The sequence below is a fragment of the Polypterus senegalus genome, chromosome 4, assembly GCF_016835505.1.
Source record: "Polypterus senegalus isolate Bchr_013 chromosome 4, ASM1683550v1, whole genome shotgun sequence".
Taxonomy (NCBI): Eukaryota; Metazoa; Chordata; class Cladistia; order Polypteriformes; family Polypteridae; genus Polypterus; species Polypterus senegalus.
In genome coordinates, this window is record NC_053157.1 from 223,600,667 (window position 1) to 223,626,026 (window position 25,360).

Sequence of the window (25,360 nt, forward strand, 5' to 3'; positions counted from 1 at the left end):
CAGGAGGTTTGTAAAAAACTTTGCAACCATTGCCAGCCCCTTGCACCGACTGACGAGTAAGGGCCAACAGTTTGGGTGGACGGAGGACTGCACAGCCGCTTCCAACAATTAAAGGCTGCCCTCGTCAGCGCCTGTCCTGGCGCACCTGACCCCAACCAACCTTTTGTGGTGGACACTGACGCTAGCAATGTGGGGATTGGGGCTGTACTCTCACAGAAGGGGGAGGCTGGAGAGAGAGTGGTAGCTTATTACAGCTGCAGCCTCAGTCGACCGGAGAGAAATTACTGTGTCACTCGGCGGGAACTGTTGGCAGTGATCCTAGCGGTACGGCACTTTCGGCCCTACCTATTGGGCACTAGGTTCACGCTGCGGACTGACCATGCTAGCCTCACCTGGATGTTGAATTTCCGGCAACCAGAGGGCCAGGTGGCAAGGTGGATGGAGATTCTACAGGAATATGATTTCGAGATACAGCACCGACCGGACGGCAGCATGCCAACGCTGATGCCCTCTCCAGGCGTCCATGCCTCAGCAATGAATGTCGATATTGCGCCGACAGGAAGAAAGGGGTCTGGGGCCATCGTCAGCATCCGCAAGGATAGATGACACTGTTGGAGTAGGGGAGCCGTTCACTATTGACCAATTGAGGCAATTACAGGCGAACGACCAAGCTAGAAAAGGTAAAGGGCTGGTTGGAGACACAAGAACGTCCCGACTGGCAAACCGTGTCTTCACAGGGGCCTGAACTCAAACTACTACACTCCCAGTGGGGCAACTTGGAGTTGCACGATGGCGTAATCTACAGACGGTGGCAAGCACCCGGGGGGGGAATTGACCGACTACAACTGCTGGTTCCCCAGGCTTTGCGCCGAGGTCCTCCGATGGGTCCACGGAGCAGCTGGATCCGGACACTACGGAAACGCTAAGACAGTGCGTCGACTACGGCAGCGGTTTTATTGGCCCGGGTGTCGGCAAGACGCGGAGCTGCACGCCCACTGCTGTGACATCTGCACTGCGCAAAAGGACCTGGTCAACGCTCTCACACCATTGCAGCAATACCTTGTCGGGGCACCCATGGAGAGAATTGGAGTGGACGTACTGGGTCCTTTTCCTGTAACGGAAGCCGGAAATCGCTTCGTTTTGGTAGCAATGGATTACTTCACCAAATGGCCAGAGGCGTATGCAGTTCCGGATCAGAGTGCCTCCACAGCGCTCAAAACTAGTGGATGAAATGTTCACTGATTTGGAGTTCGGACGAGCTCCACAGCGATCAAGGGCGGAACTTCGAGAGCCGTTTGTTCAGGGAGGTGTGTCAGCGACTGGGGGTGAAAAAGACCAGAACCACCCCCCTTCACCCGCAAAGTGATGGATTAGTCGAGCGATTTAATCGCACCCTGGCCACTCAACTGGCAATCCTGACCAGTCAACACCAGCGAGACTGGGACCAACATTTGCCTCTGGTCCTGTGGGCATATCGGACAGCAGTGCAAGAATCGAGCCAATGCACACCAGCGGGGCTGATGTTTGGGAGGGAACTTCGCACGCCAGTGGATTTGGTGTTTGGCTCGCCCCCTGAGCCTGAGATTGTTGGTGGGCCCGAAATGGATTATTTTAGACGGTTAAAAGAGCGGCTGGACACCGTTCATCGACTGGCCAGGGAGGCCTTGGAGGGAGCTGGAGCTCGCCAGAAACGGGCTTAAAACACACGGGCTCATGGCCCGACACTGAAACCAGGGGACAAAGTGTGGGTATTTTGCCCGCAACGGAAACGGGGACTGTCTCCAAAATTAACTCATCATTGGCAGGGACCTGGAGAAATTTTGGACAAAATTTCGGAGGTAGTTTTCCGAGTCCGAATGCCTGGACGGGGCAGACGGGTGGTGCTGCACAAGGACCGGTTGGCACCATACCACCCACTGGCCCCGAGAAAGAACGACTCGAGGATACAAGCGGCTCTCCAACCTCCACCCCCGGCGCAGAGACGGACATTGACAGTCTCAGGACTGAGCCTGACCCGAATAATGGCACCTCCGGCAGGCCGAAGCGTGTCCGCCGGCCAGGACACTTGCTCGATTTTGTTTGTGATGAGTAGGGTTGTGGGGACACTAACCCTCTTGGGAGGGGGCTGTGTAACGACCCGGCAGCAAGCGCTGGCGGAGTGACGCCATGGGTAATTTATGTAAATAGTTTGTGGGGAATTTATGGGTAATTTATGTAAAGCTTATTGTTGTGTCGAAATTAACTTAATAACCTAATTGTCTTTCTTGTTGTAAGTGTTGTATGTGTTTGTGCTCAATCAGTGAGGTGGGTTGGGTTATCGCCGTCCGGGGTTGTTGTTATTGTAAATAGTCACCATCAATGAGAAAGATGGCTCTGTAAATGACCTTGACCATGGCTATACAATGAGTTTTAAGCTTTGTTTTACTGGCTATCTGTTAATAAAAAGATACAACAGGACAGAGCTGTATCATTGCTAAGATTCTATCTAAGCAATTGTTGCCGAGACACTCGGAGTCGTGCGGTGTATGGGACACGAGTGCTCGTTATCTAAAGAGCTGGGTGCAGCTGCGTGCATAACGCTGGCAATCCGCTAGCCGACAGCTTGGGAGAGGTGCACGGCAGAGTTCGGCTCTAAAATCTTTAAAGACTCCACCACGGGTCGCTACAATATAGATCTATGATCTGTCGTAATTTTAAACCGCATAACAGAAGGTGTTCTATTGACTCAGCTGGAATGTCAAAGGATGGACGTCCACAGCAGGGAACTGCGTCACCTGAACTGGAGTGTAGCAGAGTCCGTTCCACCAGTTCTTCGATAATTTCAAAAATAGTTTCATCTATATCGAAGTCTAAAAGGGCTTACAAAGCTGACCACCCCTTTTCGGACCACAGCCAAGATGGCCGACCAATTACATTCGGACGACTTCCAAATTCCATTTATTCCAAATTTTCGTACCATGCTGAACAGAGGTGGGGTGCTGAATGGATGGGTGATCTGGAATAACAAGATCTGTCTTTGCCAGGATGAGCTTGAGATGGTGCTCCTTCATACAGGTTACAACATCAGTGAGACATGGAAGTATTCTAGCTGATAGTGTATTGTCCTCTGGAGGCAAAGACACACATATCAACATCACTGCACTGATTAGAGAAATTAAGGGACATGGATGATAGTGAGGAGGTGTATAGAAAGAAGAGCAGAGAGCCCAGCACCAATCCTTGTGGCAAACATAAGCTTGTATGGTACACCCTTGACATCACTTCATGCCAGGATGCATTTAAGGACCTGCTTAGGAGGTAGGACTCAAACCTCCAGAGGGCCGTCCCAGTGATGCCAATGTCAGAGAGAGCAGCAAGGAGGATCTGCTGGTTGACTGTGTCAAAGGCAGATGAAAGGTCTAGAAGGATAAGGACAGATGACATGTTGGTAGCTCTAGCCTGCTGTAATGTTGACTATAGTTAGTAGATCTCTCTCGGTGGAGGAACCCTTCCTGAAGTCTAACTGATTAGGATCAAGCAGGCTGTTCTGTAGAAGAAAGGAAGAGACTTGGTCAGAGACAGCACATTCCAATGTTTTAGGTCAGAAATGGGAGAAGACAGACTGGTCTGTATTAACTTATTTAAGATGGGTCAAGAATAGCCTTCTCAAGAAGTTTAGTCATTAGGATTTATCTTGTTGAATAGATAATAAGTGCCTGTGCTGAGTAGGATGAAGGATAGAGTGGGGTCAGATAGAGTGAGATTTGGATGTCCAAGTATTACCATTTAGTCTTCACCCTAACCTTCCACTGACCAATTCCTTTCGGATGACTGTTAAAATACCCAATGCCTGTCAAACCACCCCACAACAAGTATAGAATTCCGCTAACTAGGCTGCATCTCTGATCGATAATGGGGCCATTTTATACTATTCTCCTGTTCTAGTCTTGTGTTTTGTCTTGTACTAAAACCTTCTGCCAGGAGTACCTGCATGAGTCACCATGCTGCTGCAGATGATTCAAAATGCAGTGGTACATCTGCTGTTCAACCAGCCAAGGTGGGCACATCTCACACTTCTTTTCAGACCACCATATATATGGTGCATACACTTGTGAGGTCCTCTACTCCCTCTGGACCACTCGAGTCGACCGATGATCATCGCCTAGCGATGCCACATCTCTCTGGCATCAAATCTCAATTTGACTCTTTTTTCTTGTGTATCACCTGGCTGGTGGAATGAGCAGTGAACCTCCATTTGAATTCTGACTCCCTCGATGTGTTTAATAAGTTGTTTGAAGACTCTCATGTTCGATGAATTTCTCTGTGATATTAGCTGTTAAGTTGTGTAACTAACTAATTGTATCTCATTTTAATTTTGTTCTGAACTCTTCACTTGTGATGGTTAATTCTGTCCCCTTGTCCTGTAATACTTGATCCCAAACAGTTCCTAGACTGATGTTTACTCGATTATGCTGACCTATTTTGTAAATCGCTTTAGATTAAACTGCTGCGCAAATAAATTTAAGTTAATTGTCCCACTATTATAATCACGTCAATTAAACGGAAGGGAAAAATATCAACAACGATTACTCTAAAATGTGTACATTTCTGACTTAACTTCTATACCCCTGTTTACGATCAACTGTGGATTCCTCGTACATTTGTTGGTCTTCATCGCGCATGCGCTTCCGATACAAGCGTAGGTCTCCACGTATCAAAGCGCTGCGCATGATGTGTGGACAGCTAAACGGTTTAAGCCCGCGATACGCGCACTTGTCATTACAAGCTGCGATAGAATTCGATTATCATAGGCAACTGCTTTTCATTCATTATCATTTCATATAAAGGCTTGCAACATGTGAAGAAAACCCCTTTGCTCTCATTCATCAACTCGCAGGAGTTTTTTTCGGACGCTCAACCGGTGAGTCTTAAATTTGAGTTGTGACGTCTCAATTAAACCGTCAAGTGTTTCGTCGAGACGCAGTAGGCATCTTTGATAGAAAACGAGAATTTACAAGTAGGAAATACGTTTTTATAATGAGAACCTGCGTGTAACGCTTTTGAATTCTTCTGAACCGACTCTAAGAACGATGCCGACTTAACTGATGCATGCATGCACCCGTGTACAAATAAACACATTATTAATAAACACGCTATTTTAAAATGAAATTATTAGGTTTACATTACAATTCGAATGATCACGGTTTTAAATTGACCCCCCCTTTGCCGTTCCAAGGAACACTGGGATGAAAAACGGCGTCTTTAGACCTGGAATGGACTAACCATAGCCTGAACACAGTGTGGGAGCTCACCTAGTGAAATGATTAGCAGGGGCGGCCTTAGGTGCACCTGCACAGGGCCGTCAAATCCCAGGGGCCTCCGCGCCAATACATATTGAATATAAAACATAAAGAGAAAATAACGACACAGCTGACAGCTGAAGCGAAGCTAGTGCGAATGGGCGAGTCGTCTAACAAGTTAATGTTTCACCTAGTTTTAATAAAGTATTAGTGTTAGCGCAATAGTCATAGTGAATATCTGGTCGGATTGGGGACAAACGACATTCGCATACCCATTCTAAGCAAACTGAAGAGATTTCGAGTACACGAATCTGGTTATTCGAAACGAAAGACAAAGGCGGCTCAGGAGGCTTTCATTGCGTCACAGGAAGGAGAAATCCTGAACTTTATCATAAGTTAAACGCTTGTGTCATGAGCACGGGGCGGCTATGCAATGTCCTCAACGGACGTGGCCATCCGCCGTTCATAAGATACCATATTGACATTGGCGGGCGAAGGGGCCACCGATTCTTTCTCTGACCAGGGCCGCCACGAGCCTAAAACCGCCCATGCCTACCGGCGGTGTAAAACAACCAAAATCGGTTTTCTGGAATGTAAATTGTTTGAAATGCAAGGATTTGCTTTTCACTGTGTCCGTTCTGATGATGTCAGTTATTATATCCGGTCAAAAAATCTTCCATGTCCGAATTATTCCAGCCCCCAAGCATTGACTACTGAACTTTCACTATCCGCAGTGTTGTCACCATTGTTACAAAGTTTTACACTAAGGCAATATTAATTATACTTACTGTTTTGTCATATACGTTCCTATTTTATTTTTATTATTATTTTACTGTAGGCTTCTTGCAAAAATATTTTTGACAAAAAAAAAAAAAAAAAATTAAGACAAGAAACAGAATGAGGTCGAGGTCCCTTGCCATTTAATATAGACTGTTCCTACTAATGTTCATGCACTACTGTTCTAGCGCCCGTTATTGTAACGGGCTTAATGTCTAGTCTATCTATATTCCAATTTGCTTAAGTTTCTGCATACTTTGTATTGTAGATTAAATTTGAAATGGATACATTTACAATTTTTGCCCATCATTATGCTATCAATAACCCACAATGACAAAGTAAAAAACATGTTTATAGAAAGGTTTTTAAAACCAAAAACTGACATCTTTTATTGATAGAAATATTCAGACCCTTAATTCATTACTTTCTGGAGGCCCCTTTGGCATTACTTCCAGCTTCTTCTGGGTCTTATTGGATAACTCTCAACAAGCTTTGCACACCCGGATTTGAGCAGTTTATCCCGTTCTTCCTGGCAGATATTCTCGAGCTCCATTAGACTGGATGAGGAAGTGTCTGTAAGCTGCCATCCTCAAGTCTCTCCACAAATATTCTATGGCAGCGTTTCTCAACATTTAAATATTTGCGACCCATTTTTTTTGAAAGGAGCCCACTAATACCAATTTGTTCTTTTTTAATTAATGTTGTATCATAGATGCATATTTTATTATACCTACTTAACTTTTATTGACATTTATATAATACAATACAATACAGTTTATTTTTGCATAGCCCAAAATCACACAGGAAGTGCCGCAATGGGCTTTAACAGGCCCTGCCTTTTGACAGCCCCCCAGCCTTGACTCTCTGAGAAGACAAGGAAAAACTCCCAATAAAAACCTTGTAGGGAAAAATGGAAGAAACCTCGGGAAAGGCAGTTCAAAGAGAGACCCCTTTCCAGGTAGGTTGGGCGTGCAGTGGGTGTCAAAAGTAGGGCGTCAATACAATACAATACACAGAACAGAACAATTCCTTAAGACAGCATAATAATAAAAATTTTAGAAGTGCGGTTTAACAGTAGATGATATGACATAATTTATCTAACTCTATATTTATTTTTCTAGTATCAGAATGTAGTTTAAGTTCATTTGTTTTGGTTTCAATAGATGCATTTTTCATATTTTCGATTCTTGTTTTCTTTTTTTCACGTCTTCGCACTCCCCTTTTTGTTACTTAATGCCCACCTAGGGGGGGCCCGCCCCACAGTTTGAGAACCGCTGTTCTACGGGGTTAAGTTTGGACAGTCGGGGACTTTTCCCAAAGCAACTCGATTGTTGTCTTGGCTGTATTCTTTGGGTTACTGTAGTACTGAAAGGTAAAGCATCACCCAGTCTGAGGTGGTCTGCACACTGAAGTAGATTTTCTTTAAGGACGTCTCTTTTTTTATTTGGCTGCTTTCATCCTTCCCTCAGTTCTGTCCAGTCTCTCTGTACCTGCACCCCCACAGCATGATGCTGCCTCCACCATACGTCACCTGAGGGATGATGTTAGGAAGGTGATGAGCAGTGCCTGGAGATCTGACAAAAGAGTTTACATTTTGTCTAATCGTAACAGAGCATCTTTTTCCTCCTACACTCAGAGTCCTTTAAATATCATTTGGCAAACACCAAGTGGGAGTTAACCACTCTAACCTAAATGCTAGATTGATAGAGTGCTACTGAGATGGTTGTTCTCCCATTTCAACAAAGGACCCCTGAAGTTCTGTTAGAATGACCTTTGGGTTCTTGGTCACCCCCTTGACCATTCTTTCCTAGTTACTCAGATTGGTTGGACAGCCAACTCTAGGAAGAGCCCTGGTAGTTCCAAACTTTGTCATTTTCACAATTCATGAGGAGGTGATCTTCAGAAATGGTTTGATCCTCTTCCCCGGATCTCTGCCTCACCACATTTTGATTACGGTGGTCTATGGAGAGTTCCTTGGAATTCATAGCTTATTTTCTTTTTTTTGTCCTGGCATGCTGTGTGAGATGTGGAGCTTCTGTACACAGGTACGTGTGAGCCTTTCTAAATGATGTCCAACCAAATCAAAGAGGTGGACTCCAGTCAAGTTCTGGACACATCCCAAGGAGAAATAAAGCAAACAGGTGGAGTGTGAGCACATTTTAGACTGCCAACAGCAAAAGGACTGAATACTTACAGAAATGACAGGCTTCAGTTTTTGACTTCTTATAAGTTGGTAAACCATTTTCAAAAATGTGTCTATTGAATGTAGAATGATGGGCAAAAATGGCAAATTTATCCATTTAAAATGAAATCTACAACACACTAAAGTGTGAAAATGGTCTGTTCTGAATCCACCATATTTATCCATCCCCATACCATTTTAACATCAAGACTGAACAACATGCTAAACCAGTGACTGTTACTGGACCTCTGAGGACAGTTAGAGTAGTCAATGCCGAGCAGAGTCTATGGACCGTTACCTATTAGGTTAATCTCCTTCCGTTTTCTAGTTGCTTTACTAAGTTCATGGAGCAGTGACTAACTAGATGTTGACAGGCCTTTCTGAAAGTAGATTAAATTCAGTTAAAACGATGACCACCATCGATGAGATACATCAAGCATATAAGCAACATAAGGGGTCAAAAGGCATAAATAAGATGTATGGAGTTGTTGAAAAGCTGACGCGTTTCAATCTGATGTCAAGCAGGCAGACATGCCAATACAAAAAGGCTTGTGAAATGACAACTGTGCAGTCACCATAGGCCCCAGTGCAACTGTCCTACCTGCATTGCCTGTAGGTGTGCCAGTGGCATGAAGTCAGGATTCCCTGCGGAATTACAAGGCACCAGTGCATATACTGACGTCCTCATCTTTAGTAAATACTAGCCTTCGCCTGCATAGTAGTGAAACAGGAGAATCTTTAAAAATCAATAAACAAACAAGTATCGCTAGCTAAGCGGAGGCAAGGTGTGCTCCAAAATGTGGCCAGAGTTAGAGTGATTCGAATGGAGATTGGCGCATGAGTGAGGAGGGCCCTACCCGGCTCCCCACTCCTGATGTCCCGCTTCTACCTTCCCTTGGTCTGCAGCCTCTCTCTTGGATTAGTGCGAATAAATTGCTCCCATACGCGAACTATGATACTTACAGTTGTGCTTGAAAGTTTGTGAACCCTTTAGAATTTTCTATATTTCTGCATACATATGACCTAAAACATCATCAGATTTTCACTCAAGTCCGAAAAGTAGATAAAGAGAAACCAGTTAAACAAATGAGACAATAATATTATACTTGGTCATTTATTTATTAAGGAAAATGATCAAATATTACATATTTGTGAGTGGCAAAAGTATGTGAACCTTTGCTTTCAATATCTGGTGTGACCCCCCAATAACTGTAACAAAACGTTTCCGGTAACTTTTGATCATTCCTGCACACCAGTTTGGATGAATTTTAGCCCATTCCTCCGTACAGAACAGCTTCAACTCTGGGATGTTGGTGTGTTTCCTCACATGAACTGCTCGCTTCAGGTCCTTCCACAACATTTCGATTGGATTAAGGTCAGGACTTTGACTTGGCCATTCCAAAACATTAACTTTATTCTTCTTTAACCATTCTTTGGTAGAACGACTTGTGTGCTTAGGGTCGTTGTCTTGCTGCATGACCCACCTTCTCTTGAGATTCAGTTCATGGACAGATGTCCTGACATTTTCCTTTAGAATTCTCTGATATATTTCAGAATTCATTGTTTCATCAATGAAGGCAAGCCGTCCTGGCCCAGATGCAGCAAAACAGGCCCAGACCATGATGCTACCATCACCATGTTTCACAGATGGGATAAGGTTCTTATCCTGCAATGCAGTGTTTTCCTTTCTCCAAACATAACGCTTTTCATTTAAACCAAAAAGTTATATTTTGGTCTCATCCGTCCACAAAATAGCCTTCTGGTTTGTCCACGTGATCTTTAGCAAACTGCAGATGGGCAGCAATGTTTTTTTGGAGAGCAGTGGCTTGCAACCCTGCCATGCACACCATTGTTGTTCAGTGTTCTCCTGATGATGGACTCATGAACATGAACATTAGTCAATGTGAGAGAGGCATTCAGTTGCTTAGAAGTTACCTTGGGGTCCTTTGTGACCTCGTCGACTATTACACGCCTTTTCTTGGAGTGATCTTTGTTGGTCGACCACTCCTGGAGAGAGTAACAATAGTCTTGAATTTCCTCCATTTGCACACAATCTGTCTGACTGTGGATTGGTGGAGTCCAAACTCTTTAGAGATGGTTTGGTAACCTTTTTCAGCCTGATGAACATCAACAACTCTTTATCTGAGGTCCTCAGAAATCTCCTTTGTTCGTGCCACGATACACTTTCACAAACATGTGTTGTGAAGAGCAGACTTTGATAGATCCTGTTCTTTAAATAACACAGGGTGCCCACTCACACCTGATTGTCATCTCATTGATTGAAAACACCTGACATCTCACCTTCAAACTAACTGATCATCCTAGTGGTTCACATACTTTTGCCACTCACAAATATGTAATATTTGATCAATTTTCTTTATTTCTTTAACTGGTTTCTCTTTATCTACTTTTAGGACTTTTTCTTTTTCCGGTTTCTTTGTGGTGGCGGCCCGCGCCACCACCACCCACTCAAAGCATCATGATGCACCAACATTGATGGACTGAAAGCCAGAAGTCTACGTGACCATCATCATCAGGTCCTTCCATGAAAACCCTAAATACAAAGAGGACTGTTTGACTAATGTTAGGTAGAATGCCCAGAGGGGACTGGGCGGTCTCTTGGTCTGGAACCCCTACAGATTTTATTTTTTCTCCAGCCTTTGGAGTTTTTTGTTTTTCTGTCCACCCTGGCCATCGGACCTTACTCTTATTCTATGTTAATTAATGTTGACTTATGTTTATTTTTTATTGTGTCTTCTATTTTTCTATTCATTTTGTAAAGCACTTTGAGCTACATTTTTTTTGCATGAATATGTGCTATATAAATAAATGTTGATTGATTGATTGATTGAGTGAAAATCTGATGATGTTTTAGGTCATATTTATGCAGAAATATAGAAAATTCTAAAGGGTTCACAAACTTTCAAGCACAACTGTAGCGCGATGAGAGAAGTCGTAAAATCAACCGTAATGCTCAAGCAAATTATAGAAAAAAACCCGATATAAATCCGTTAAGTAGTTCTCTCATTTGCTAGCTGAGTGGAGGTAAAGTATGCTGGGAGGCTGGTGAGTGAGTGAGGAGGGTCCCCTTGCCCTCGGTCCACAGCCACTCTGTCGGATTAGCGCGAATAAATCGCTCCCACAAGTGAACTATGATACTTAGCATAATGAGAGAAGTCACTAAATCAACCGGAATGTTCAAGGAAATTCTAGAAAAAAAACCCGATCTAAATCCGTTAAGTACTCTTCTGAAAAGCGGACAGACAGACGAGATGTTGGATTTTATATTTAGAGAGAAGATGGTGGCACTGTCTCTAGAGTCACGCAATTCTGTACTAGGCTGATGATACCTGTTGGTGCCCAAATATGAGCTCCACTATAGAGATGATGCCACACAGCATACTGTTGGAACAAATAGAGACCTGGGAAAGCAGTCTCCATGTTGTCTTCCATTACTTTGGTGCCCTGACATTGAACGAGAACACCTGCCATGCCATCAGTCCATCCCTGGTGTCCAGAATGGCCTCTCAGCCTGGAAAGAGAGTGCCTTCCATTCATGCCCAGATGCCAGCCTGGGGATGAGAAAAAGGAAGTAGCCTTTTAAGGCTAAAGGTAGTTAGCAAAAAACAAAACAAATCACACACCTGATGTGGCTTCCAAAAAGGCTGTAAGATTTAAAGAGTTGTGAGTTGAAGAGTAAAGAGCAGAATCTTTGTGTCAGTGTTTAATTGCCTGTAACAGCTTTCATATTCTATATTCCTTATACTTTATATAATATACAGGTGGGGTGATGATCTGTTTTTCCTTCCAGTCAGGACAACAGAACTGTGAGGAGATCTTTTCAAATAATGATTGAAGGCAAAGGTTTACACAAATTAAATTGCACTTTCTCTGTCTGTAGTTCAGATATGCTTGCTGCATTTGAACAAAATATTAAGAGTTTATTATAACATGAGGATAACAGGTGATAGTTATGTGCAGGTAAGGTATAGTGCCTATAAAAAGTATTCACCCCTTGGAATTTTTCATTGAATGACAGTTCATTTATTTGTTTTTATGGTTAATGTGAAAGTGTAAACTTCGCTGTAAAGTGGCCTAAATTAATTACAAATGAAAAAACATGTGGAAACCAGGGACGCTACGGCCACCCCAGCCCCAACACAGACTGGCAGAGACGTGAGTTCCAGCACAGCACACGTTTATTTGCAGGTGGGGACGCGCTTTTCCCTCACTCCCCACAGCAGCACAGTACAATGGACCAAACACAATCCACAGTCCTTCCGCCTCCACTCCTCTTCTGGCAAGCTTCGTCCTTCTTCCTCCCGACTCTAGCTCCCTGAATGGAGTGACGTGGCTCTTGGACGTGCTCCAGGTGGCTCATCAGCATTACCTAGAATCACCCCCAGGTGAGATGGAAGTTCAATGTAGGGCTCTGCAGCTCCCTCTGGTGGCCCACACGGAACCAAACAGGGCTGTACTAAACTCCAACTCTCAGTGTGCCCTGCGAGAATCTGTGGTGCCACAGCCACCCCGAAGGCCTGCCCTGTAGCATCCTGGGGAAGGCAGTGCCCTATGGATACTCTCTTCCCTGGTCCTTCTATCTATAGCTGGCATCCTGGCAACGGTAATGGCCATGGCTGCCTGTCACAAACACAAAATAGTTAATATGATCACCTAAATCATCACTGGTGCAGCCAATTCATTTAAGAAGTCCCACCCCATCATAAGTTCAATGGAAACCACCTGTATGGGGTTTCAGTTGACCAATCACCAAAATGCACTGTATGTAGAAGGACCAACTTGTGGTGGGTCGGTATGGTGGCCCGACCTACACAATGAAGACAAAAGAGCAATCACCATTTAGCAGATGTACCATTCCCAATCATGACCACCTTGTGTATGTGTGTTCAGGTTCTCCTCATTTAGATTTGCATATCTGGACTCTGCTATTTCTTCTCATCCCTCTTTGCATTGTCCTATGTGAATCGTGGTTGAGCAGCCTTTTTTGAGTCCAGCCACAAATTCTCCATTGGATTGAGATCTGAACTCTGATTTGGCCACTGCAGAACTTTTAACATTGTTGTTTTGCAGCTATTCCCCTGTAGCTTTGGTCTTCATACTTGTTTACTTTGTCATGAGGATATGAAGGAACTCAAGTCAGCAGCCATACCACCTGCATTTATGAAAGATAAGAATCATGTCTTAATATGTATTAGCACGAATTAATACGAACTTAGACGAGAAGCAATTAAAATGTATGCTAAGCAGTTAATTAATTAAGCATATGTCTATATCTCTCTATTATATAAAAAAAATACTTTTTTGAAGTGATTTTTTCAAGTCTTGCGAGACTTTGGCCATGAGATTTTTTTCAAGTCCCACTCTCCTCTCTACCATATTCAACCACGTACATGGTACTCTCACCACACATTCGGGTGAATGCTTTTGACAGACGCAGTTCCTGCGCTCTCAGCTCTTATAAGTTTTAACATTTTCCTCAATTTAAGTTCCCAATTAAAGAAGACGTTTTATGTCCAAATCTTATTGAAAAATTTATTCCTGAATGGTTATCAACAGAAGTAGTGAGTACACGGGCAATCCTAGCACCGAGAAATGATGAAGTCAAACGAATTAACGAGAAAATTGTCGATTGGTTACACGGCAAATTGGTTAAATGCATATCGGTAGATTATGCTGAAGCAGTTGGTGGTGATGGTGCGGAAGATGAAAACAACAACTTGCAATATCCAGATGAATATCTATAATCATTAACACCGTCCAGTTTTCTACTGCATGAATTACTGTACAAAGAAGGATGTATCGTAATGTTATTGTGTAATTTATGTCTGAGTGATGGGCTATGCAATGGGACAAGATTAGTCGTATTCAAAATTGGTTGAACAATTCTGACATGTAAAACTTTAACAGGCGACAAGAAAGGTAATGTAGTACATCTTCGGGAAATAACATTAGACACCAAAAGAGGTCTTGATATGCCATTCGTATTAAAATGTTTACAGTTTCCTGTTAGAATAGCTTTTGCTATGACAATTAACAAATCACAGGGACAAATATTCAAAAAAGTCGGTTTATTTATTAGAGAGAAAGAAATGATATTCAATCACGGGCAGTTATACGTTGTGTTGTCACAATGAAAGTTCAAACACAGAATCACAAGTCAATGCGATATTAATGGAAATGTCATTCAAAAAATTGTTTTACAGTAAAAGTGTAAGCTTATAAAGTATTTGCGTGTTAATATCAAAACCAAAAAGAACAAAATCATATTACTTAATGAATAACTCTTAACGCAACATGAAATATAATTTACTTTCAAATTATTACATTTTACTATTTATTACTATGGTTAATTACTCGCTGTAATGTAAAATAGTTCGTTCAATTATGCATATGTAACAATTCCCATAAAAATAGCAATCTGTTTAAATTGTACAACCGCATCCCCATATGCTAGCGGCAGAGCCGCGAAGTGGCTAGTTCATAGGGCCCGACTGGGGGTTGGCGAGTGAAGCGAACAGGGGGCAGAGCCTCCTAGTTTCTTTTAAAATAAAGGTTAGGAAAAGCTACCAATATTTAACTAGTTGAGGGGCTGGGGAACTGGAGACAGATGGAAGGGAGTCAGCTCGAGGCTAGGAGAAGGGAAACACATACAGATTAGAAGATAAGGGTAGCAGAAAAGCAGTGCTATGTAGCAAGTTTCATCCATCCATCCATTAACCAACCCGCTATATCTTAACTACAGGGTCACGGGGGTCCGCTGGAGCCAATCCCAGCCAACACAGGGCGCAAGACAGGAAACAAACCCCAGGCAGGGTGCCAGCCCACTGCAGGCTATGTAGCAAGTTTCCCAGAAATTTTGGTGGCTACATGGAAGTATGGAAAATGACAGCTGCAGTTATGGAGTCAGGGTAAGCAGCGAATAAGCAACTTCAAGCGAGGTCAGGAAGATAAGAAATGGCTATATGTACAGTAACTTTTGAGCCGGGTCAATATTTTTGTTTATTGCAATAAAGCTAATTTCTCTGTTTGCCTATCCCACAACTCCTAGAGCCTTCTTATGAGGTAGGAATCCTCAGCATACTTTGCGCCACAACACACTTCAGAACAGGTCATCCACCTAAGCTAACTTGGATGGGAGACCAACCAGGATAAAAGCTTGGGTTGCTGCTGGTAGAGGTGTTGGTGAGGTGAGCACGGGGTACTTACCCTGTGGTCTGAAGGTGGATCCCAATGCCCCAGCATGGTGACGGGGAAACTGTACTGTTAAAATGGCACCATCATTAGGATGAGATGTAAAACCTGACTCTCTGTGGTCATTAAAGACCTCTGGGCATCCTTTGTAAAGAGCAGGCTTTAGAACAATGTCCAAGCTAAATTGCCCACCCTGGCCTATTCATTCTTGTCCCCTAATCATCCCTGTCCCTAACTGGCTAACAATCTCTCATCCCTCTCTTAGCTAATGTGTGGTGAGCATATTGGCACAAATTGGCTGCCATTGCATCGTCCACACGGGTGCTACACATTAGTGTTAGTTTAAGTGGCTCCCCAACTACTGTGTAAAGCACTTTGTGTACCTTGAAAAGCTCGATATAAATGTAATTAAAATGAATGAATGAATGAATGAATGGCCTGTACAAAGCCCTGACCGCAAGCGTGTTGAACACCATTGGGATGAAATGGAATGCTGATTGTGAGCCTGATAGTCTCATCAGTGGTAATTCATTTGTCCTGTTATGATATTTTAATAGTTGTGAAGTTTGAATTTTAGATCTTAAAGTAATTAAGCACATTTAGCAAAGCTCACTATATAATGTAAAAGTGTTTCCAAGTAACCTAGGGCAGCTGAGACAGGATGCAAGCATTAGGCTGTCGGCAGGAAACTATATGTTTTATATACTGAAGCTTCTGTGCTGATAAGGAAAGGAGCTGAAAATGGCAAAGCTCACATGCGATGTTGGAAATTAATGAACTGTCTAAAGGATAACTGTATGCGTTTTTATTGACCATGCTTACTTATAATACAGTACGGTTCATTTTGCCCTGTGTCCAGCTAGCAACTGGAAGCAGCCAATGATGTTAAAAATTTTGTACGATGTAAGTGATCTAATTTTGTACCTTTCACTTGTGTATAAAATGACCCCAACTAGCAGAAAAGGTGGGCATCTAGTTACAGAATGCTATGTGTGTCTATGTCAATGTCAATTTATTTAGTTAATTTATCTAGTTACAGTTGTCCAGTGATAGGAGAGCTCCCTCTGGTTTATGATATAAACTTCCTCCTGCCTGTTTTAGGTCACCCAGGGGGTGACGGTCATGACTACCATACATCCAACATGGGCACCTGATCTCACAAGTGCTGTTTCGTCTGAATGGGTACAAATTTCCACTGACACAGTCTGTAATCTTGTGAAAAGAAGAGTGAAGGGTTGTTATATGGAGCCAACTCCAAGTTAATGCCTATGGTTTTGGAAATGGATGCACAACACGTAGGTTTGAGGGTCAGGTGTCCACAAACTATTGGATATAAACTAAAATATAATCTGTAACAATATTTAAAAAAAACCAGTAAAAGTAGTAAATAAAAGGAGAATACACTTGAGGCAGATGAGGCCCTGCTGTACCTTAACATCAATTAAATCAAACAAATGGTTTAGGCCAAAAATAAGAACAATTTTGAAGGTAATTTTATTACTTCAATGTGGCTATTACTAAAACAGACGGGTACTAACTAATTTGTCTTGCTGCAGTCACTAAGATGTTTCTCTTTTTTATTTTCTCACAGGTAAGGTGGGAGCTGCCCCTCGTGTGAAAGGGCTGATATTCAAAACGAGGCCATGGAGGTGCTTCCGAAGCTCTCAGAAGTGAGCTGTAATAAAAGCTGGCTCTGTAAGGAAACAACCAGCCACACTAAGACGGAGCTGTTGTCCTTATGTTCTTCTCCTTCTCTACGAGATGGAAGAAATCACAGATCAATCAGAGTTAAGGAGGAGGCCTACGACCCTGGATATCATCCCAAGAAAGAAATGGACTTTGATGCCAGCTTACTTCATGTTAACAAGGAAGTTGGTGACCTCAAGCATGAATTCACTGCAGAAGAGGACTGTGAACAACATGCCCCCATTAAAGCAGAGATTTGTCAGGAGGCCTTTAACCTCAGCTGTGCTTTCATAAAAAAGGAAGCATTAGGCCCTGAGTTCATTAGAAGAACACCAGACCAGGCTTCTGCTTTAGAGAAAAGGCTCCACAACATGGGGTTTGGTGTCGATTTCACTAAGAGTAGCAATTTAGGAAGGCTGGCTGGGGAACTAGATAAAAACCTTTCTGACATTAAAAAGACAGAAGACTTTGTATTGGATAGTCTCTCTTGGCCCTTATCTGGTAAGTTCTCCAGAAATGCATTTTGACATATGTCCATTGAAAGAAGCAGTAATTTGTTTTTAGATTGTGACTGAGGAGGGGTGGTGAAGTAGGCAGCTGGAGCCTTAGGGGGCAAGTCAAGGACAACACCTGGACAGCATTCTGCTAGAATTTCTACTTTCTAATGTCTAATCAATGAATTCAGGCCTGATTTTCATGGTCCATATAGATTTGAGGTATGACCCTTAATCAATAGAAGAATGACCCAGCATGTTGACATTTCTTTGTCTTTGTTTGCCAATAAGATCATTTTATCACAAAAGAGGATATCAAAGATGTGTGACATGCACAGGTGATATTTAATAAGAGATAAGGCCTATGATGGACTGCTGACTTGTCCAAGGCTACGTCCTGCCTTGCAACTCAGTGCTTCCATGATAGGCTTTAACTCCTCACAACCATAAACTGGATTATGTGACTAAAATTATATGACATATATCACACTGGTACTGTTAGTGCTGTGCAGAGTGGAGAAAGAACCTCTGTGTTTTTCCCAGTTGATTCTGGAGTTCATCAGCGGTGTGTTTTTGCTCCTACTCTGTTCAATGCCTTCATGGACTGGGTGTAGTGGGCAGGGTTGTAGGGTCGAGAGGCTGTGGGGCATCTGTTGGTGAAGAAAGATTCACAGATCTTGACTTTGCTGACAATGCTGTGATCTTCGTGGAGTCAATGGATGCTCTGATCCTGACGCTTGAGAGACTGAGTGAGGAGTCTGTGAGTGTCTGGGCTTGCGAGTGTCCTGATAAAAACCAACAGCCAGGCCTTTAATGACCTCTTGGGCATGGCCATCAGCAGTGTGTCTGTCTTTGGAGAGAGTGTCGACCTTGTTGAGAGGTTTACTTACCTTGGCAGTGACATTCATGTCTCTGGTGACTCTTCCTGTGAAGTCAGTAGATGGATTGGGAGACCATGGAGGGTCATGAGGTCACTGGAAAGGGGTGTGTGGCGCTCCCAATATCTCTGCAAAAGGACGAAGGTCCAAGTCTTTAGAGTCCTGGTGCTTCCTTTCTTGCTATATGGTTGTGACACATGGATGCTTTCCAGTGACCTGAGACGAAGACTGGACGGTATTAATTTGGGTATCACTGGTTTGACTTTGTGTCAAATGAGTGGTTGCTCATGGAGTGATGGATGAGGCACATTACCTGCATTGCAAGGGCGCGTCAGTTACAGCACTACAGCCATGTAGCATGATTCCCTGAGGGTGAGCTGGCTCACAGGATCCTCATTGTTGAGGACCGTGGTTGGACCAGGCCAAGGGGACACCCACGTAACACCTGGCTTCGGCAGATAGATGGTCATTTTTGGAGGGTGGGACTGGACTGCGTGTCTGCCTGGGGGGTTTTCAACCAGGATCCTGAGCTTTTTTGTTGTGTGGTGGTTGTGGCAACACACTGTACCAGTGCATGCTCCCCAACCTGACCTGACCTGATATATCAAGATTTGGTCTTTATTTAAACTGTATCTTTAGATACAGGTAATGTAATTATGATTTTACAATAATTTATTCAGTGAAAAAGTAACAAATATGCCACTTCTATCTGAGTAAGGCCTACCCAGGTTCTAATAGCTGCTATTGCCCCCTCAAGTGGGTATCTCCTCAAACTGTCTAGCAGTCTCTGACAACGACTAGGAATAAGCTTTTCCCATTTCTCTATGCAGAATTCTTTCAGCTGTATGATGTCCGAGGGGTGTTTAGTGTGCACAGCCCATTTCAAATGTCCTCCCCGCCATAACATCTTGATGGCATTCAGATCTGGAATTTGACTTGGCCATTCTAGATCCCTCCATATATTTCATTTGGGCCCAGTCCATGGTGGATTTACTGGTATAGTTAGGGTCATTGTCATGTTGCATGATCCACTTTTGGATGTGCTTCAATCTGTCAAATGATCTTTTATTCTCCGCAAGCTCCTTCTGGTACAATAAAAACTTCATAATGAATTCTGTGATGGTACCCACCTAGTTTCCCACCATCAACTTTACAGTTGGTATTGGGTTTTTTTCTTTAAACACTGTCTTTGGTTTCACCAAATGTGTTGTGGTACTGGGGCCATATAACTCTTATCTTTGCCTCATCTGTTCAGAGCACATTACTCCAGAATTCCTGGACTTTACATAGGTGTTAGTGGTCCCTTTTTAGTCTTGCCCTGATGTTTTTTTTTGGTATCCTCCTGGCACACCTCCCATATGGATCTAATGTGTGCAGCCTCTAATGGGAGGCTCGTGTACTTTAACATCAACAGTTGCAAATGAGACCTGTATTGACATTCTAGACTTCTTAGGACCCCTTTCTGCATCTTGCCTCTGCTCTCAGGCTGAACTTGGTGAGGTAACCTGTTTCGGACAAGTTGGCAGTTGTGTGAAATCTTCTCCACTTCCAGACAGTGATTCAATGATTGTTCTAGTTGTTTGGAGATCTGTTGAAATCTCCTGGGCCTCTGTAACCTCCTTTCTGAAGACCTCAGAACTCTTTGGATCTTGTCATGGTGATAACACACACTTTAACAGTAAACTGAATGTTTAATGTTTAAATAAGCCTGGGTCAGATAAGATCCTCTAATGATGTGCTAGTCATCTACATCTGATTCTATAATTTGTGGTATTTGAGGTTGTGATAAATGGAAGGGTCTATTTACTTTTTCAACCTGAAAAATTTGCATTTATGTTTCTTTAAGTGATACTTTGGACTATAATACAGAAATGTGGCCTAATGCTTGTTATATCAGATCACCTTTGACTACAAATGGTATTTAAATGAAGACCCAATCTTGATATGTTCTCTTGAGTTAAAAACGTAAAACATTTCATGGGGCATACTTACTTTTTCACATGGCTGCAATAGTGTGGTAAACTAATTAATTTCTTCTGCATATATGAAAATGAGCATTTTAGTGGATAAAATGTAAACAGATCTAAGAATTGTATTAGACTGACCAAAGCTTAATGAATGTTAAAATGAGCTTGTGATGTATTATGACCTTATGAGTGTTCTAATGACCTCTTGATGAAGGTGAATCTCCCGTTTATTGTTCACTAGCAGAGATAACTTATGCTGCTCTGGGTGTAGTCCCTAAATAAATTCCCAGGTGGAAAGTATTTGCCCCAAACCAAGATCTGACTGATTAAACTCACCCACTCACCTCAGCCAAACTCCAGAAATGTCTTCTGAGGTCACTTCCCCAGTAAAGCACAGTTGTGGTCACTAAGTTAAGTTCCTCAAAGTAAAAGATTCCATAATGAAACAAAGCCAAAATTGGAATCTGTGCAAAGTTTGGCAGAGATAGATTCAATGGGGTGGAAATGAATACCAGACAAATACACATTCAGCTTTATATACTGTATTAGAAACTAGAATTATGATTAAAACTCATTTGTGTGCCAAAAATTGTGGCAAACTGATAACAATAGCAATTTTATTTGTTACCTGATAAAGTCTCTGAGTCTCTGTCTTTTCATCTGCAGAAGAAGTGAAATTGAAAAGGGAGGAAGATGATACAAAGGTTCCCATCACTGTGCCTTCCAGTTGCTTGCCGGAAAATGGAAAGACTATTAAGTTAGAATCATTAAATTACAATCAAGAGGACTGTTCACAAAACAGAGAAACCACCAGGGAGAATATGGATATGGAAACAAATGTTGACCAACTTTATGGAGAAATTCACACTAAAGAGAAGAATATTATATGTGATAAAATGTTCAAAAGTAAGTACCACCAGAAAGTTCACACAGGTGCGGCAACCCACAACATACACAACAGAGAAACTCACTTTGCCTGCACACAGTGCCCAAAAAAGTTTAAAACCAAATACCCCCTTCATCGCCACCAACAACTTCACACCGGTGAGAGGCCTTATTGTTGTGCCGAATGTGGAAGTGCATTCCTAACTAAACTAGCTCTTGAAGAGCACCTGATGTTACACAATGGAAAGAGTTTGTATAACTGCAGTGAGTGGAAAAACGAATTTCTAAATGAAAGTGCTCTTACACATCACCAGAGAGCTCACGAAGAAGAGAGTGTCCAGTTGGCTGCTACTGAAATGACACATTATACTTGTGCTGATTGTGGAAAACAGTTCTCCCTTCAACAGCATTACAAACCTCACTCAGGACAGAGGCCCTATTATTGTGATGAATGCGGAAAGAGATTCATAACAAAGGTGAGGCATCTTAAGATTCACATGGGAGAAAACCTATATACTTGTATGGAGTGTGCAAAATCATTTACAAAGAAGGCTAATCTTCATCGTCACCAGAAGGTTCACTCTAGAGAGAGCCAGCAAGACATCAGCCTGGAAGAAGGAAATCACGTAAGCACAGAGTGTAGTAAAATGTTTAACAGTAGACATTCCCTTCAGCATCACCAGAACATTCACACTGGAAAGAATGGTCAAAACATGCATACCAAAGTGAAGCGTTTTGCTTGTACTGTATGTGGAAAAATGTTCTCAACCAGTTACTCTTTCCATCGTCATGAAAAGATTCACAGTGGGGAGAAGCCATTTAGCTGTGCTGAATGTGGCAAACAGTTCACACACCGTTATTATCTTGTGGCACATCAGAAAATTCATACTAGGCAGAAGCTTTTTTCCTGCACTGAATGTGGAAAGTCATTTGTGAAGGAAAGTTCTCTTCAGCAGCATCTAAGAGTTCATATCGTTAAACCTTACTGCTGTGCAGAATGCGGATTGCAATTCAAATTCAAGAGTAAGTTTGAACGCCACCAGACTATTCATACCGGGTACAAACCTTATTCCTGCCCTGAATGTGGGCGACGTTTTTTACAAAAAAGTCATCTCCAGCTGCACCAGAGGTTTCACACTGGAGTGAAAAAGTATGAATGTCCTCAATGTGGATTGAGATTTACATGGCAGCGGGATGTTCAAAAACACCAGCAAATTCACAGTGAAGAGAAGCCATATTCCTGCAGTGACTGCGGAAGGAGTTTCACACAGAGAAACCAGCTCAAGAGCCACAGGAGGATTCACAGTTTAGGTCAACAGTATGACTGTGCTGAATGTGGAATGAGGTTTGCAGTTAAATGGGGTCTTCGACAGCACAAGAAAATTCATGCTGTGCAAAGCGGAGGCTGCCCGGAAATTGTGGTAGGAGTCGGGTATGGAGGGAGTTTGAAATACTATACGACTCCTTAAGGATAACAAAAGCCCCAGGCTGATGTGTTGTGAATATTTCCTAATGGGATGAGCCTTGTTAAATTAAATATATCCCTAACCTCATTGAAACGAATGGCTGCTAATTTATGTTTAATGGACACCTTCCATAATGAACTCTAGAAGTAACTGGCAACACAACATGATGAGGCGTTTTCTTTGTTAATGAATCTGAAATACTATATCTTACTTGTACAGTATAAACAAGTCAAAAGATTCTGATAACTTGTTGTTTAGGGTCAATTAGAGACCTCTTTCCCTTCCCTTTATACCTTTCCAGCATGCAGCTTTTTAAAGGAGTTCTCCTAATCCCTTTAATTCAGAGGGTGAGCAACTGGTGACGGATATTTCATGAAACTTAAAGAAATCTTCACAATCCCTAAAAAGTTAACTCAGATGGTCAAGAACTGAAAATCCCAGATTATAACTTTCTAACACTGGATATACCGTATCATGAAGCCAGAAAACGAATTTTCACAAATTCTGTAGAGTTAACACAGATGGCGAGTAATTGGAGATTCCAGATTTTGCCTCCCAAACATTAGGATATTTCAAAAAGCTTGATGTTATTCTTCTAATCCCTTTAAAGTTTGCTCAGATGGTGAGAAACTGAAGATCCCAGATTGTTCATCCCCAACACTAATATATTTCACGAAACCTGAGAAGTTATTTTCACAACTCCTTCAAATTTAACCCAGATGGCAAAGAACTAAATATCCCAGGTTAAACTCTGAAACATCAGGATATTTCACAAAGCCAGACAAGTAATTCTCACAATTCCTTTAAAGTTAAACCAGATTGCAGAGAAATGAAGATCCTAGATTGCGCTTTTCCAACACTAGGATATTTAGGAAATCTTACAAACTCTGCAACGTTAACTCAAATGGTGAGGAATTGGATATTACACTGTGTGCACAATTATTAGGCAAGTGAGTATTTTGACCATATCATAATTTTTAATGCGTATATTCCAACTCCAAGCTGTATTAACTTGAATGCTTATTGGATTTAAGCACGTCAGGTGATGTGTATTTGTGTAATGAGGGAGGGTGTGGCCTAAGGAGATCAACACCCTATATCAAGGTGTGCAGAATTATTAGGCAGCTAGTTTTCCTCAGGCAAAATGGGCCAAAAAGAGATTTAACTGACTCTGAAAAGTCAAAAAATTGTAAAAGGTCTTTCAGAGGGATGCAGCACTTTTGGAATTGCTAAGATATTGGTGTGTGATCACAGAACCATCAAACATTTTGTTGCAAATAGTCAACAGGGTCGCAAGAAACGTGTTGAGAACAAAAGACGCAAATTAGCTGCCAAAGATTTGAGAAGAATCAAACGTGAAGCTACCAGGAACCCATTATCCTCCAGTACTTTCATATTCCAGAGCTGCAACCTACCTGGAGTGCCCAGAAGTACAAGGTGTTCAGTGCTCAAAGACATGGCCAAGGTAAGAAGGGGTGAAACCCAACCACCACTGAACAAGAAACATAAGTTTAAACGTCAAAACTGGGCCAAGAAATATCTGAAGACAGATTTTTTTCAAAGGTTTTATGGACCGATGAGATGAGAGTGACTCTTGATGGACCAGATGGATGGACCTGTGGATCAGTAATGGGCACAGAGCTCCACTCCAACGTGGAGGTGGGGTACTGGTATGAGCTGGTATTTTTAAAGATGAGCTAGTTGGACCTTTTGCATTGAAGATGAACTCAAAATCAACTCCCAAACCTACTGCCAGTTTTTCGAAGACACTTTCTTCAAACAGTGATACAGGAAAAGACCATGATTTTTATGCAGGCCAATGCTCCATCACTTGCATCGAAGTTCTCCACTGCGTGGCCAGCCAGTAAAGGCCTTAAAAATGAAGGAATAATGACATGGCCCCCCTTCCTCATCTGACCTAAACCCTATCGAGAACTTGTGGGCACTTCTTAAACGCTAGATTTACGGGGGAGAAAAACAATACACCTCTCTGAAGAGTGTCTGGGAGGCTGTAGTCACTGCTCCACAAAAAGCTGATTGTCAACAGATCAAGAAACTGACAGACTCCATGAATGGAAATGCTTATGACTGTTATTGGAAAGAAGGGTGGCTATATTGGTCATTGATTGATTGATTTATTTTTTTTTGAAATGTCAGAGATGTTTATTTGTAAATTTTGAGGTGTTTGTTTATTATTCTCACTATAACAGATGAAAATAAACAAGTGAGATGGGAAAATTTTCATAATAAATCTGCACACTAATAGTTGTCTAATAATTGTGCGCACATTAGTATTCCCCTGATGATGTTCACACTCACATTTCCATTGTGAAACATTCAGGTTTCAGGTTTATTAACATTTTGGATTGACTGATAGCACTGTGTTTGTTCCATATTAAAATTAATCCTCAAAAATACAACTTGCCTAATAATTCTGCACTCCCTGTATAGATTTACTTCGCCAACGTTAGCATATTTCAAGAAGCTTGAGAAGTTGTTCTTACAATCTCTTTAAAGTTAACTGAAATAGCAGG

The 25,360-nt window shown here is 42.2% G+C and overlaps 1 protein-coding gene across 1 annotated transcript; it reads left to right on the forward strand.

Moving 5' to 3' along the window:
• Positions 1 to 4,701: 4,701 nt before the first annotated feature.
• LOC120528063 (gastrula zinc finger protein XlCGF58.1-like) lies at positions 4,702 to 23,754 on the forward strand. Its single transcript, XM_039752053.1, has 3 exons — positions 4,702 to 4,900; positions 17,042 to 17,637; positions 21,142 to 23,754. Exons 2-3 carry the CDS (start codon positions 17,094 to 17,096, stop codon positions 22,827 to 22,829), a joined length of 2,232 nt encoding a protein of 743 aa, XP_039607987.1. The 5' UTR covers positions 4,702 to 4,900; positions 17,042 to 17,093; the 3' UTR covers positions 22,830 to 23,754.
• Positions 23,755 to 25,360: the final 1,606 nt, after the last annotated feature.